Genomic DNA, 16872 nt, shown 5'->3' with positions numbered 1-16872 from the left:
TTACCTATTTTATACAATTTTTTATTTTTTTAAAGGAGATTACTTCCTCTTGCAGTATTTTATTAGTGTTTCAGATAATGGACAAAGCAAATGCACTGTATAGAAGAAAAAGTCAAACAAGGGAATTACCCAAGCGTCAAAGCCTTGCATTCACAGAGGGATTATGCCGACTAACTCTAACGCGCGGGACCCTCGTTTAACAGGGGGATCATGATCCGTCGGCTGAGCAGCTCCACCCGTTCCCACACCGAGGACTCCATCTTCCTGAGGCCCGACGAGGACCCCGTCTGGCTGGATGAGCCCACAAAGACTGACAAACTAGGAGACGGAGCCCCTAAGACAGATGGGGCCCCCGAGCGCAGAGAGGGCCAGGACCCGCAGGGCGAGACGGAGGAACTCTTGATGCACAAAGTGTACGCGCTGGTGATTGAGATCCACTGCTGGGCCGCGCTCTTCGTCCTCTCCCAAGTCACGGTAAGTGCTGTCAGTAAATGTTGGGCGGAACCGAAAAAGTGACATAAAAAGTGGGCTGTGTCTTTACGTGCTTGTAGTCAGGATGCTGGGATGCCTTTCATGTCCTCAGTAAATGGATGTAAGACATTTGAGATGATCTCCCTGCACAAGCTGTGGTTTTCAGCTCAGCATGTAATGTAGATCGGACTGAGAAATTCACAATAGCGTAATTGCCACATTAGCAATGCAAATGACGCTGGAGCACACAGTATTCTCTCTCAACTTGTCCTTTATTTTTACTTAGGAAGATTTTCTTGTCATATACCTCATTACAGTGTCATATTCTCTAAAGTGCCTCGGTTGACAGTGTACTTTTTCTGTCTCCCCAGAAAATACTTTTTTTTTTTTGTTGAGAATGAACATCACTTTAATATTCCTTCCCTGTCCCTCTCTTTCTGGTGACTTCATCTTTGATTCATTCAACAGAAAAAGAACAGGTGCAGCATTACCATAATGTAAAAAAAGCTTTGTAAATGCGGGCGTGATTATGACGCCAAACTGCATGTGGTCAATTTACATGTTTTTTTTTTTTACATCTGCGTGACAGGCCACCTTTTCCTCTCCTTTCTCTTTTCACTTGTGAGCGCTAGACCATTAAAGACTGTGTGTGTGTGTGTGATAGATAGAGAGAAATAGAGAGAGAGAGCTTTCCACATATTTGTATTGAATTGTTGTGTAAAGAATGTGGCTGATTGCCAGTGCATGAATGTAGAGTACGCACAGTAAGAATGTGCCTCCTCTTCTCTCTCCTCCCAGGGGTATTGGGTGTTTTTTGTGCTGGAAGGAAATGGGCCGCTCTCTTCCATCTACAAAGCCCTGCAGGTCATTGACTTCTACCTGGGCTTTGTCTTACCCTGCAACCCAATCTTTGGAATGGACGTAAGTGTCACTACTGGCTCTGACCTAGACCTCTATAGCACTGGCCTCGGTGTATTTTGGGATGGAGACCACAAAGCAGTAACAGTGACCATGAAGATGTCATGCGTGAAAGAAAGAGTGCAACATGCAGTGTTGATAATTCTGTTTTCTCTCAGAACTAATCTGTCCCTGACCCCCAGACTCCCTCTCTTTCTCTCTCTCTCTCTCTCTCTCTCTCTCTCTCTCTCTCTATTGGTCAGTCCATGGTGTTGATGAGAGAGGTGGTGAACACCAAACAGCACAACTGGATCGTCCATGGCACTGCAGGCATCGGCGTGGCCATCTGTGTGATCATGGTAAAACACAGGAACGGCTCATTTCCCATCCAAAACTTTTTGTTAACAGAATTTCAAACTTAAAGTTATTCCTGCATGAATGTGAGATTATAAAGTTTCTGCTCTAGTCTTACCTCCTTTAAAGACTAACGTGACAGGAGCAGGAGCTGAACTGACCCACTTATTGTAATTTGCCATGAAGGAAGGTGATAGTCAAGCGCTTAAAATGTTAAATGAGTTCAAATTATGGCAGTAGTAACCAAGTGACTTAATGTGAGAGGAACAGCTAGCGAGTTTGAACAATAATCTTGAATTGCATTAACTGAATTAACTGAATTACAGTCTATGAAATGTGCTTTGTAAATAAGATTTGATGGAGCAGTTGATTGATTGATTGATTGATTGATTGATTGATTGGCTGTTCAGTTGGCAGGTTGTTTGGCTGTTTGGTTGGTTGATTTATTTATTGATTGATAAATGGATATACGGTTGGATGGATGGAATTCCTTCCTTCCTTCCTTCCCTCCTTCACTTATTCATTCATTCATGCACTGACCCACTTGTCTCTTCCCAGGTCATACACATGGCCTGTAAGTGGCGTTACGGCGGTGGCTTGTGGTCGGCGGCGGCAGTGTCGAGGGACATCGGGGACAGGCGTCAGTCTGTGAGCCGCCAGCCCTCCTTCACCCTGTCAGAGTGGACCGACGCCCAGGAGGACCTGCTGGACCTGGACCCCGTGCCCCAGACGCCCGTCTTTGACCTGGGCACCGACACCAGGACGGAGGGAGACGCCGCCACCCTCACCGTCACACCAGTGGGGCTTCAGGAGAGGTGAGAGAGTGCGGGGAGCAGACGGGTGGGGTGTATTTTTGGAGGAAAGAAAGAGAAACAGTGAAACAGAGAAAATGGGGATGTGTCTGTGTGTGTTTTTGTGTGTTTATACCGGCATCCGTGTCTGTGTGTGAGCGTATACTGTATTCATATATTTTTATCCATATTTGCACACGGATGATGGGTACACAACTTCGTCTGATCCCATATGAATCACGCAGGAGGGGCTCCAACGTGTCCCTGACCTTGGACATGTGCACCCCAGGGTGTACAGAGCCCTACGGCTACGGGGCCCAGCTGTCGCCCAGAGACCAGTCGGCCCAGGAGTACCTCAGAGAGGGAACACACACGCTGACCCCTGCCCTGCTGCACACCCGGGCCATGGATGACCAGAGCCTGCAGGCCGAGTTTTACGTGAGCGGAGCAGTGGCAGCCTACGCTCACGCACGCACGCAGATGAACAGATAGACACAGAGACGAACAGACGGAAAAAAAAACACAACCGGAAAAGACACGCAGAGACACACACGCACACACCCACACACACACAAACACCCAGTGGAGCTCTGCACACACCCGTAAGCTACTCCATGTCTGTCAGTGGGCGAAGGAAGGATGGATACAGGCATATTTGCATACCGAAATCCGCAGAGGATTCCAGTGTCTGCCAGGCGGAAAGATGTGCATTCAAGATCATACACAAGTTGTCTATAGTCTCTCAATCACATACAAGTCAGTAAATACAAAAACACAGTTATTAAAAGTGCATGGAATTCCATGGGTAATGTAATAAATCACAGTATGTCTCGCATATCATGGAATTTTGTTGCATTAGAGCAGGCAAGGATAGGACTTCCTCTACATTGCTGCATGGGATAATTGTTGTTGCATTTACAGCATCTATTGTTCTCTGTCCATCGGCAGGAAACTCCCATGAACTTTGTGGACCCAAAGGAGTACAACTACCCAGGTCTGGTGAGGAAGAATCGCTACAAGACCATCCTACCCAGTGAGTAGAGTCGCAGCATGAATTATAACAGTCACTGAAAAGAGATCACGAAATGAAATTACCATTAAATCAAATATCTTGAGAACTGCACAAGGTATTGTTTTTAGATCTATATTCTTTCAACTCATAACATCATGAGCTTTGTAACACTTTGTAAAAAGTACCTCTCATGCTGCCTTTCTTTTATAATTTCAAAGATTCATCAACTGTTTTGCTCATATCTGTTTGAAATAGGTGCCAAAATATCTATATTCACACTGAGACACAGCACACAAAAAGACACGAAACAACCTTATAAAAAGCAATAAATCTGAGTTGTGGGATGTAATATATGCAGAGAGAATCCTTACCACCTTCCCCTGGTGTTATCTCTCTGAATTACAACCCTTCTGTCTCTCCCTCTCATGGCAATCTCACACTTTCTGCCTCCAGACACACACAGCAGAGTGATCTTGAAGTCACCAGATGAAGATGATTTCCTCAGCACCTACATCAATGCTAATTACCTAAAAGTAAGTGAAACTGTGTATATTCATGAGAAAAAATGTATCATGCTTACCTCTAGAGATGTGCAGTATGTGACACGGCAGGGTGTGTGTGTATGTGTGTGTGTGTGTGTGTGTGTGTGTGTGTGTGTGTTTGTGTGCAGGGCTACGGGGGCGAGGAGCGCGCGTACATCGCCACCCAGGGTCCCACCGTCAACACAGTGGGTGACTTCTGGAGGATGGTGTGGCAGGAGAAAACTCCCATCATAGTCATGATCACCAACCTGGAGGAGAAGAACGAGGTCAGGAGAGGAGGAGGAGGGAGGGGTGGATGGGTTAATGAATGGATGGATGATGATGGATAAATGGATGGATGGATGGATGGATTGATGGATGATGGATTAATGGATGGATGGATGGATGAATGATGGATGGATGGACAGTCGGATGGATGGATTATTTTTCTGCCACACGATACGTATTGTCACATTTGTGTATTGCGATATATGTCCCATGGATGGATGGATGAATGGATGGATGGATGGATGGATGGATGGATGGATTGATGGACATACTAATACCCAGTGTGCGTGTGCGTGTGTGTCCATTGTGTCTTGTAGAAATGTGCAGAGTACTGGCCCGAGGACACTGTGACCCATGAGGGCATCGAGATCACTGTCGTCACGGTAACCCAGGAGGATGACTACAGTTTGAGGGTGTTCACTCTGAAGGTGAGACTGTAGAGGCATGTACAGGTAACACATTAAGAGTGAATACAGGGCACAATATTACTTTAGCCATTTTAATCAAATCAATAAGTTAACACAAAGTGGAGCAGTTGCTCTTAAGAGAAAACATGGTGGCGTCTTTCTGTCATCAGTGCTGGATAATAACAGTGTTTCTTACCTATATCTATTGGGAAGTGTCTGAGTGTCTGTTGAAAATATTTCTGAGATGAGGTTAATATTAATATTTTAAGTGACATTAATATTAGAATATTAGATGTAATACAGAAAAACATCTGGTAGTGTGAGACCAAATCAGATCGCAATGTTTGGGATAGCTAAATGTTTTTTAACAGATTGAGCATTTCTGAGGATCCATATGGATTCAACACAGATGTGTGTGTTGTGCCACAGTTTACTTAGCGCTCTGATGCTGCCATAGTCACAACTTTCAGTTCCATTCATCTGCTCATGATGGGTGCTTTCTATTTAATTTAGGGTCATGGTAGCATTGGCACTTAGCAAACCAAACACGATAATTCAGTAAATGCACCCCTCATCTGATTACTAAGCACCAAGGGATCATTATATAACTGTGCTCCGAGTTAAAAGCTTGTTGTTTATTCAACTCCTCTGGTTTGTATTGTCTTTCTCCAGGATTAATAGTTATTCATAAGACTGGCAGAAAGAAGCTGTGAGGATTCAGACAGCTGATGGGTTTGATTGTGTCCAGTATAGGCGATATAAGCTCTTTTTCATAACCTTCACTCTTTTTTGCTGTCTCGCTCTGCATTCATTGTTGTCGTAGCAACTAACACCAAGGTAACAATTTGGATATACATGGAGAGCAAGTGGCTGATCAAAAATAACTCTCAATGTGTCTGTCTCTTGACATATATGTGTTCACATCTATATTTCATACCTGTACGCCTCTCTGTGTGACTGTATGTGTGTGTGTGTGTGTGTGTGTGTGTGTGTGTGTGTGCCAGTGTGGGGGACAGGAGCGCAGTCTGCGGCAGTACTGGTACACCTCGTGGCCTGATCAGAAGACTCCAGATAAAGCTCCGCCCCTTCTGGAACTGGTACAGGAAGTGGAAAGGGCCAGAGAGGAAGCCCCACCCACCAGCGGCCCTGTAATCGTCCACTGCAGGTAGGACTGACAAGAGGGGGCAGACATAGCCTCCTACAACAGGATAAATTAGTATTGTCGTATGGAGATATGGAATATAAGTTCACGTTTAACATGCAATATTCAAAATGTTCTTGGAAGGGCTAGAGTGAAAGGGCTAACAATAAACCCATGGTGGTAAAAAGGTAAATACACAAAATAAATTGTCTAGTGTAGTAGTAGGGGGAAGCCCTTTCACTGCTGTTTTCACTATAGAACTAATGGAATCAACAAAGCCACTTGGCGCCGTTTCCTTGAGCAGGTTATTAGCCTAATTTCAAACCGCCGTTGTGTGATTTCCCCAGAGAGGATTTGTCATTAATGAAATTAGTGGGATCAACGCTAATCAATACACCGATCAATGCATTTCCTCTTTCTCCGCCCTCCTCTTTCACTTCACCCATCCCACCCCCCAACCCCTTCATTTTATAACCTCTACTCCACCTTCTCCCTCTCCCCTACTTTCCGACTCTTCCTCCTCATCCTCCTCTTCCTCCACCTTCTTTTTCTGCAGTGCTGGAATTGGTCGAACAGGCTGTTTCATTGCCACCTCCATCCTGTGTAAGCAGCTGAGGACTGAGGGTGTGGTCGACATCCTGAGAACCACCTGCCAGCTCCGTCTGGACAGGTGAGAAAACACAACAGCTCAGGATTATTCTTAGCCCTCATCCCTATTTATAGTCCTTGGTGTGTCAGCGTAAGTCGGTCTTTATCAGCCATAGGAAAAAAGCCTGCTGCACTTAGTTTGGATTGACTATTCCAGAGAAAGGGCCAACTGACTGTGGGCTTAAAAAAGCGCAAGTCTACTTAAAGGAATAGTTCACCCTAAAATGAAAATTCTTTGAAAATGAAAGTTTGTAGGATCACCAAACACACTGCAAATCTCAGCCTTCCCCCAAACTGTTGAAGTTAACAGCTCTAAAAACATAAAATTTCAAATTCTAAATTCTAAATTCTGCAAACAGCTTGTGCTGCATAATTCAAGTGTTTTGTAGCCAAACAAACTTGTCACACACACAAACCTACAGTAGCAGGCAGAGTGAACAGAGCATTGTCAGTGAGGAAAACACAGGAGATAAGGAGGTAAATATTGGACTTTTGGACCCACTGTGCAATCGTTTGACTAAAATAAACTTGGATTACGCTGTGCAAGCTGTTTGGAGAAAGTTGATTGACATTTCATGCTTTTTTGGAGCTGTAAAAAGATCTGTTAACTTCAATATTTTGGAAGAGGGCTGAGATGAAACTATGAGGGCTAACTCGACTCACATGGATTGAGTAGCTATGACTGAATTTTCATTTTGGGGTGAACTATTCCTTTAATAATTAGCCAGCTAGCTCAGCATAGGCATTTAACAGATGCTCTTATCCAACATGACATACAATGAGCGAGCAGAAAGGAGGTTCAGTGTTTAGTTCAAGGATACTTTGACAGCACACATGGCTGTCGATGGATGGCGTGCCAAAGATCTATCTATGCATACCTATACTGTATACCGTTATAAGAATACACAAATAAACTTCTCATCTAAATATTGTACGCTTGTCTTTCTGTGTGTGTGTCCCAGGGGTGGGATGATCCAGACGGGTGAGCAGTACCAGTTTGTGCACCATGTCCTCAGCCTGTATGAGAAGCAGCTGTCTCACACTGCCGAGGAGTAGAGTGAGCGCTCCAGCCAGACCCAGACCGAGACACACCACTGTACACTGTACCACCGCCGGTGGTATGCACCACTGTACCTAGCATCATCTCAATCTCACCCTTTAACAAGTTCAACCCACATTCATCTCCACACCCAAGACAGGCTCACTCAGACGGGACTAAACGGTTGACTTGAAATCTGTGCTTACTGTGTGTCTTTGAGCAGAACAGGGAGGTGGAATTTGTGATAGCCCCCAAAAATCTCCAAATCTTGATCCGACAGTATAGTGCCATTGATCCACCCCACCCTGGAGAGTCAATCAGGCCCAGAAACAATCAAGCCCCCCACCCCCCTCCTGACATCATTTCATATGCACTGCTGAGGTTTTTATCGCATTACTGTACATGAGTCTCAATCGGTAAGGCCTCATCGAGTGGTTGGTCTGAAATAGCCCACATGGGAACATACTGTACTTACAGTTATCAAAAGGTTACAGTGGAGCTGCAGCATAATCAGATTCCCTACAGTGGTTTTGATTCTCTGTGAGGAGGAATTGCAAGCTCTTTGCCCCAAAGTTTGTATGAATAATAAGGGCCTTTCAAGTGCCAGCTTAATTTAAAATGTCTAAATCTACAGAAATGATCAAATACCAGCCTAACGTTTAACACTATGAACAAACATAAATTCCACACTGAGGGACAAGTTTGCCTGAAATATAAATTACCCACCAATGACTGGCTTTTTCTCATTGACATAAAGACTATCTCCCTTTTAATGTAAAAAAAAAATGGTTACAGAAGGTTTCTTTCAACTTTTGATGCATTCAGGAGCCACCTCATCTTCAGGTTGCATGGTGCTAAGTGTTCATTAAAGGCATGTACAATGTTATGGAACATAGGAATGTATAACGATTAGGTTATTAATTAATTAACTAATTAGGAATTCTGTGCAGTCTACAGTATTACAGTTTTACCATGCTGTCTGTGCAGTTCTCATGGCCCATGCTGATGTTTACAGTAAACAACTCCTGCATTAAGGCCACATAGACTTACACTCAGAGGCGTCACAGAGCCAGCGAGACTGAAGGGGCATAGTCCAGGAATAGAAACAGACCATCAGAAAAATCAATGCAGAGCTCTGGAGAATCTGGCTTACATATGAGTTTAAAGTTGGCAACTAATACACTCCAAAGGGAAGTAATGCAGAGGAGAGCACTACTGCAGCAGACTGCCTGAAGAATGGCACTGTGCAGCAAGTATTAACGAAGGATAGTCGTGTAATGAAAGTTCCTCTCTCTTAAGCTTAGATAAACTTAAGATTCTTGTAAATGTCCCATAACCGTCACTGTCCCTCTCAGGGTCTTTGCTCTGTGACGCCTCTGCTTTCAACAGTAGCCTGAACACATCCGTGAAGTGAGAAGCCCATGATTGTTGTATAGATAGGCCAAGCCTAATCCGTATGAAGCACAATAGACCAACTAAGGTTGTCTCTCTGATGTTCAGCTGTAAAAGTTCTTTTTTCTGTATTGTGTTTTGACTGTGTTGAGTTTAATGGATTGCATGTGCTGTATGGGACTCCATAGGTCCACAATCAAAGCGACGTGATTGGTTGTCCTGCTTTTCGTTGTGTAAAGGGTTTAGCCTATTATATTGCTTGCTCTCGGCCAATGCTTTTGATACAGTTTGCTTTTGTGAAACCAACCAGAGATATTTTTAGAACATTTTGATACAATCCTTTCGAGTAGATGCCTTGTGTATATTTCCGTTTACACCACGATGGAATGTAGCTCATACTGTGGATCAAACCATTGGTTTATATTGCAAGATTTGACAGAACAAAATGTGACAACTACCTAAGTTACCTTACGATACAGAAAAAAAATAGATTACGTTCAGTCTTCAGTATTATTACTTTATGCCTTTAGGCTTTGCTTTAATATGCTTTGCTTTCTGTGTATGTTTTTATGGTTTTCTTGGAGAATTTTACCTCAGACTGAGTTTTTACGCAGTCCCCACTCTATTCCATCTGTGACTCTAGGCCACTCTCAGTTGACAACATGAGAAATAATTGCTATGTGTAAGGCAGCTAAAACAGTGAAGACGGTTTTGTATGTAACAAAAATCATACTCAAACAACTTATATCTTGACTGAATACATCAGGTCAACTGTAATGAACATTATCAGAGGATGGGATTAAGTGTGTGGGTTTAGACCAGTTTATAAACATCAAAATATCGAGCAAATTAAACTGCCACAATTACCTTTTAGAGGAAAATGGACCTGGAAATGAAAATGAATAAGGTAAAATCTGTTGTCAGACTAATGACATTGTCCTCTGATAATGTCCAATGTACTTGACTGAAAAGCTTTATTTTGAGTGCTTGTTTTCTGTGCTGACCTGGTCCTCTTCTGATGATCAAAATGGGGATGACAAAATAGCCAAACAGTCAGACATACAACCAACCAGCAACCAGTATTCCTCTCCTCTGCTACAGTATCGCTTTAAGTTGTGAGTTTTTGCATCCAAATAAAAGTAGATTTTCATGAACCTGTGTTGCTATCTTCTCTCTATGGTCCAATGAACCACATGCAGCTCTTAGCCTATTTCCCAAATGTACAGGCTCTAATGAGAACACAGATGACAAATATATAGGTTTGGGGTCAGTTGGGTGTGCAAAAGGTTGGTATATATGTGTGAGATCTGAAGAACAACAGATGCATGCTGGCTTGGTGTTGATCTGAGATCCGGTATTGTTGCTTCTACCTGCAAAAATCGAATCTTGCACTACATAATGCAGTTTCCTATTCATACCACTAGGTGTCAGTATTTACAATGTAATGCTTGTTTACAGCTGCTTTACCTTGTATTCGTCTGCCTAGCTCAGACATATTTTGATGGCAGACCTAATTGATGGGAACAAAGGATTTTCAATCAGACAAAACAGAATTGATGATACTGACATCATTTATAATTCCACTGAGCACCCATTTATTATGATTCCTACCATTTTATTTATATTTCAGAATGTGATAGAGCTATCAGACAAGGATAATTTATGAAGACCATATTTAGCTTAGAGTAGATTTGTGTTCTATTTCTGCTCTTTTTCTATTTTTGTTCAATTTCTCTGTATTTTGAGATTTAAATGTTGAAGTATTCCAGGCTTTGTGCGAAATCCTCCAGTCTAAACTCTCCCTAAATTATCATTTTCCCTTAGAGTTTCTTCTTCTGCTTTGATGTTAAGCCATCATCAAATATCAGCATGTGGGCCTCAGCTAGAAAATCCATAGGCATGTTCAGACATGCAATCACTCACAAATACCTTGTCAGAATACTGATTATTTTGCATCTCTTGGTATTTTTGACCAGCCTTATTATGCTTTATGCATTGCAGTAATTAAACTAAATGATGCATATATTTTTCAATCATAATACGGTGGATGTCTTTTGTGAATATGATCAATTGGTATGATCTTATGTTTTATTCTGGTGATCTTTGAGGCTGGAGAGTGAATATGTCTGGTCTTAATTGGCTTCTAAAATTTACTATTTAATCACTACTGTTATTTTTCGTAAAAGGTTTTTAAATCCTGCGTGCAAACCAAATTTCCCCTGGGGGAAATTACGTTTTGAACTTGTAGTCTACATATTGCATGTTAGTGTTCAACAAATCACCCTTTTTTTCCCCAACGCTTTTTACGATGACATAAATCTTAATTAGATAAATAATTCATTGTATACATCGTGGTAAGTAGAATCAAACTATGTAAGATATGTAAGGATAGGGTTTTTTCGGGGGGTGGGAAAGGGATTTTTTTTTCTGGAAATGCAATCGCTTTTTGTTCATTTTTGTTCACTGACTGGCAGCTAACCCCACCTTTTCATTCACCCCTCCATCACTGGTTCATTTATCAGGGAGCTGAGTGTGACCGGCGCAGCCCCGCCGCGCACTGCACTGATCATGTATGCGTCTCCTTTAAAAAAGCCGGACTGTCCCTTTAATCCGCGGATCAGAACGCTGACGTCATTCAACTCCTGAGCCGCCGGCTCCGATTGGCTGAAGGTGACGTCAGCCCGAATTTTTTTTTCCCTCTCCCTCCTGAACCATGACCTCATCCTTAGTTCATGGAAGTGCTAAAGTGCACCTTCTGTATTCCTCCCCCCCCTCCACCCCCGTTCTGCTAACAAATACCTAGCCTAGCAAATGCTAATCTATCCCTTCCCGACCCGACCCCGACCCCTGGCCCGTTCAACGGCAGAAACCGTTTGAATCCCCGTACTTTAATGCCTCGTTTGTTTCTGGCGCTGTCACCCTCTGTCAGCTGTAGTGTCCCCTTGACCCGACAAGTAAACACTGACCATCCCCATGAAGGAAGCCGCCACTGTCCCTTCACACATGGAGGCCAGCTGAATGACAAGGCTGCACCAGAGCCGTGTGGAGACAGAGGTGAGTGTGTCTGTGTATCGATTAGAGTAGAAACCACGGCTGCTTCTGTGGAGAAAGCTAGCTATATCTAATGCGTTGCTCCCTTTACCCGCAGCTAGCTTACGTTAGCAGCGGTGACTGTCTGTGTGCTCGCGTCCCCCGCTGCTAGTCTGTCAGTGCGCACTCCCCTCTGTCTGCGCCCGCCTTATAATGCTGGGAATTAAGCCCGTCCAACCTGGAGTTACCGATTCCTTTATTTTGACAACACACCTCGTCTGCTCGTTTAGTAGGCTACTGACTCGTTTTGAAGGTAGGTAAAATCTCGTGTGTTTCTTTTCCGCTTCATTTGCGCGCTGCTGCGTATAATCATCATATAGCCTGTCCGATCAATGGAGTGGTTCATTTTCGCATGCGGAGATATCCACGCGTCACAACAACAGGACAGTAAATCTAACCAGGAAAGGTTTCCCATTCAAACAACGTGCATTGGACATTTCAATAAATGTGTAGTGTACGGGACATTAAATGTGCAGCAAGTCAGAGCAGTGAACATTGTCCGCATTATGCTCTATTCTTATTTCCAATCTAGGTCGGTTTATTATAGTGCGCTACGGCGCTCACCCTCCATCTCTAATATCTGCGGGGCATGAGGCATTGTTATTATCAGGCAGGCCATAATGTCCCATCTATTTCTTTGTGCGCCCCATCTCATTTATTGGTAGAAATGTCTGTGGCTATGCAGTCTTTCAGAATGGATTTTTCCGCATTTACCACATTTTATTTTCATACAGCTTTTAATGTTCGTCATGTGTGCACGATATTTGTTTTATTTGCATCAGTATCTGTGTCGTGATACTGTTATGACTGAGCCTGGGGTAGGCCTAGTTTGTTGTATTACCGCTCAGTTTGCAGCAACCACACTGTGAGTGATGATGATGATGACGATGATGATGATGACGATGATGAAAATGATGATGATATATTTCATTTACATGTGACGACTCACCAAAATATCAGCAAGGCCAACCATGAATTGATTTTCCAAAATGGCACAATAACATATTAACAGCATCTTGTGTTGCATTAATTTTTTTTCCAAAGTTACACACCCAAGCCTGTCATCACTGCATATTAACACCAATATTGTTTCAGGCCTTTTTGTTATCTACATCCAACTATTCAGATATCTATCAACCAAATAGGCATCCATCAATAGATGTTTATTCTAGGTGGATGTAGGTCAAATGAGTCCAGGTCTAACTAACACTGAGTTGGGATTTGCAAATTGGAACGAGATAGTAATAACATGACACATTTTCTTCTTAAGGCTGTAGCTAATGCTCTAAAGCAAGAGCTGCCAGTCAGGAGGAGTCCTGCAGAACGGAGAGTGAGATCTCTGCTCACCGGTTACCATGTTGCTTCACTAGATGTAGATCCACATCCCACCCCCCTTCTCTCTCTGTATACATGAAATTGTATTGGCATCTTTGTATGTGTTTGTGCGATTGTATATGTTTGTGTGTGTGTGTGTGTGTGTGTGTGTGTGTTTCTCAATGGGTGCGTGTGCATAATACATGAGAGATACTAGCTGACACTTGGATATGCTACTCAATTATTAGGATCATTATAGTCCAAACCTGCAGGAGATCAAAATTGTCAAAGTGACTTTCCTCCTAACTGATTCTGTGGGAAAGTGTGTTGGTTTGTTTAGGGAAAAAAACAGCTATTTCATTCTATTTCTAACCAGAAATAGATTAGAAATATTCTAATCAGTCTAGTAATCTACTTCCCGTTTTCCATTTTGAGGGTTTTAGCAACTACTCAAACATGACCACTAACCTGGTCGTAATTTCTCCAATATAATTTGCCCCCATATAATCCTCCTGCATCTCATGTTTGGTTGAGTTGATTGCAGGCTTGAGTACCTGTAGAGGGCCATGCACTGGTCTTTAAAGTGTTAATAGACAACACACACGCACAGGGATTCATGCACACATGGTGACAGAAACACACACACAAACAGGTGTTATCCTTTAGTTAATGAGAGAGATAGTGGAACGGAGGAGAGAGCCTGAGATGCTCTGAAGTAATTGTTTGTTGTGTCTCGCTGTGTGAAACTGAGAGCCGGCCCTATATCAGTCCTCTCCAGGCTCTGGCCATGGATGACGTTATGCAGGGGTTAATGAATAACCTGGATGGTATTACCTCAGCTTTGGTTGTCCTCCAGTTGCTCTCATTGTGTTTGCCTTTCCCCCTGCTGTGTGATATGGCATTATTGAGCTGGTCCCACATGCTTAGCTCATGGTTTTATATGAAGGGCTGAGGGATGGGTATCTCTGTGTGGATTATCCATTCTACAAAGATAATGTTACTTCCTCAACTTTGCCTTATTGACTTATTCCAAAGAACACAGACTTAGGCCTGCTTTTTTTTTTTTATCAGTCTTTTGTTATCGGCTTTTAAAGAGAGTAACAGTAAAGCCTGTTGAGCCTGTAGATGATTTGCTTGAATGTATTCTGCTTGGCAAGCCTGCGGAGAATGGATATGTGGCTCTGGGATTTCCTTTTTTCCTCCCTACTTAGAAAACAGGGTATTCCAATGTCAAATTTCAACACGGTAACATTACCTACAGTATAGCCTATGCAGCCTTGCCTAGAGCCATCTCACATGCCCCGACTTCTCTCCACACTTTGGTTTTAGCAAGTGTCAGTGTAGTACAAACGTCTCACGAAAGCACTTTGTCATAGTAAACTGAAGGGGAAAGAAGAAGCAAAGCGATGTATTGAAAATGCCCAAGTTATCGCACCGGCTCCTCCAAAGTTTTCATGCCTTGACTTGGCTAGCTTCTTGTGTCGTGAGGTCAGGAGGGGCAGGGTAGATGTGAGGAGGGCCAGGTTGTGCACCGTTCATGCTTTCTGTGTGGCTTAAGGTGCATGAGCTCCGTATGAATGCAGCTTTGCCCTCAGCGTACCTTGCATTCTTATGATGATCACACACCTGGGAACTCCAGTACTGTGGTGATACTGTAGGAAAATTCAGCTATCCAAAATCCCCCAACAAGAAAAAAACAACCAAAAAAAACACCCCGGAATCATCCGGTGGTTCTAGTTCTTCTTCATTCAACTGTACTTAACTGTTTCAAATTTCAGGGGTGCACAACCAGTTCTTGTTTCCACATGAACCATGAACTGTTTTTTTTTCTTGAATAAAAGGTACAGATGTATAAACTAAAGTAATGTCAAAGTTGCCGTCGGTTATACTAAGACTAGACTGGGCTGGTGCAGACCAAAACGGAAGAGAGCAAATTAACTTGAAATGTCTTTGATCACCAACTTGTTTCCCTGTCAAGTGAGGCTAACTGATCCACAGAATCTCGTCGGTGGTTAGTTGAGGACAGGTTACATCTTGAACACAGTCATACAGCTCAAGCGCTTCACTCTAAATATGCTTGTTTTTCCCTAGAGTCTGTTTACTGGTGTAGATAGATAGCACTGCAGCAGTAAGTGTTTAGCTGTATCCCCTCTGGTATCCAGATCCAGCACCACCACCAGAAGCATCCCATCACCATCCCCGTGCCCCCTGATCACCCCAACCAGGCTGTTTCTATGGCAACCACAGAATCTGCTCCAGACCTGTACACACTCTCTCCTCTCTCTGCTTGTTTTCCTCTGTTCTGAGAGCCTCACAGTCAGCTCCTGGCTGCTGCCTATTTTAGTCTGAGGGGCTTGTTTGTTTTCCTCCTTATTGTTCCTTCCTGGATGCAAGATGGAGGAAGAAAGAGGGTTTTGCATAGGGCACGGGTTGGGGTTATTATGCTGAGTAAGCATGCTGAGGTATGGGTTCCCTCTCTACATCATCTCTCATCCCCTTTTTACTCCCTCTCCCTATCCCGCTTTCTCTCCCTTCTCTCTCTCGTTCTTTACCTCACTCTCTCCTCTCATCTCCTCTCTTTGCCTCCTTCCTTGTCCGCACAAACACACTGTGAGCGAAGGCACCGTAGGATGATTGCAGAGCACCAGTCTCTCCCCTTCACCGCCACACATGTAAACCTGCACACTCCTCCCCTCCCCGTCCCTGTTCTCTGCACAAGAGAAAGAAATAGAGTGATAGTGAGGGAGGAAGGATACAGAGAGAAAAAGAGAGAGACAGGCAGGGTGGGAGGGTGGGAGAGTCGACTCAGTCGCCATTAGACATATGCAGCGTCAGATGTTGTGCTCAGCAGCAGAGAAAGAGAGATTCACACCCCTGGATGCTGTGTGCTGCTTGGCTAAAGGGCTCTACACCACATAAGGTATGGTATAACAGGTTATGAGGCCAAATCCAGGCCGGAGGAATGTAGCAGGGGCTGCTAGTGTTAGGGAGGCATTGGTGTTGCAGTGAGACTTAATACTTACCTTATGCCTGCTGTGTTGTACATCATGGACAAAGTGGGGGACTGTCACTGTGTCAGTATGCCTATGTGCCGTCTACCTGCAGGTCACAAGAGTGTGCTTTGCTGAAAGTATTACTGCAGAAAGCTGCATTCACTCATTGCTACAATAGATTAATTTGTCTGTGCTGTTTTTTTTTTTTTTTTTAAACCTACTCAGACAAATGTAAGCTGCATTACGTGTGCACAGAGTTGGTGTGTGAGACTGTGTGTACTTTGCCTTCATTTATTGACTTAGTATTTGATATAACCTAGATTTGTATGGTGTTTTGATTTGTTTGCATTGTTTTTGTGTGCTGTTTGTGCACACCCAGGCCTATACTTTCTGATACAGCAGGAGTTCCTCTATGATTACAGAGTAGGCAGTTGCCACAGCTCTCTATCTATCTAGATTTTCCTCCGTGTTCCTGCGATGCTGTGCTTGCATCAGGCAGGTTGCCAGGCAGCAA

The 16872-nt window shown here is 43.5% G+C and overlaps 1 protein-coding gene across 1 annotated transcript; it reads left to right on the top strand.

The window, feature by feature from the left end:
* Positions 1–210: 210 nt before the first annotated feature.
* Positions 211–7586, top strand: ptpn5 (protein tyrosine phosphatase non-receptor type 5). Its single transcript, XM_071539682.1, has 12 exons — positions 211–474; positions 1270–1392; positions 1632–1727; positions 2281–2537; positions 2759–2951; positions 3462–3546; positions 3979–4058; positions 4196–4333; positions 4652–4762; positions 5746–5906; positions 6439–6552; positions 7493–7586. The coding sequence occupies exons 1-12, from the start codon at positions 211–213 to the stop codon at positions 7584–7586; spliced, it is 1716 nt and encodes a 571-aa protein (XP_071395783.1).
* The last annotated feature ends 9286 nt before the right edge of the window (positions 7587–16872 follow it).

Source organism: Centroberyx affinis, unplaced genomic scaffold (assembly GCF_046629955.1).
Source record: "Centroberyx affinis isolate AG114_WGS23_722 - 3 ecotype Tasmania unplaced genomic scaffold, CSIRO-AGI_Caff_v1 ptg003487l_1, whole genome shotgun sequence".
NCBI classification, from domain to species: domain Eukaryota; kingdom Metazoa; phylum Chordata; class Actinopteri; order Beryciformes; family Berycidae; genus Centroberyx; species Centroberyx affinis.
This window is presented reverse-complemented; position numbering and strand designations above follow the sequence as displayed.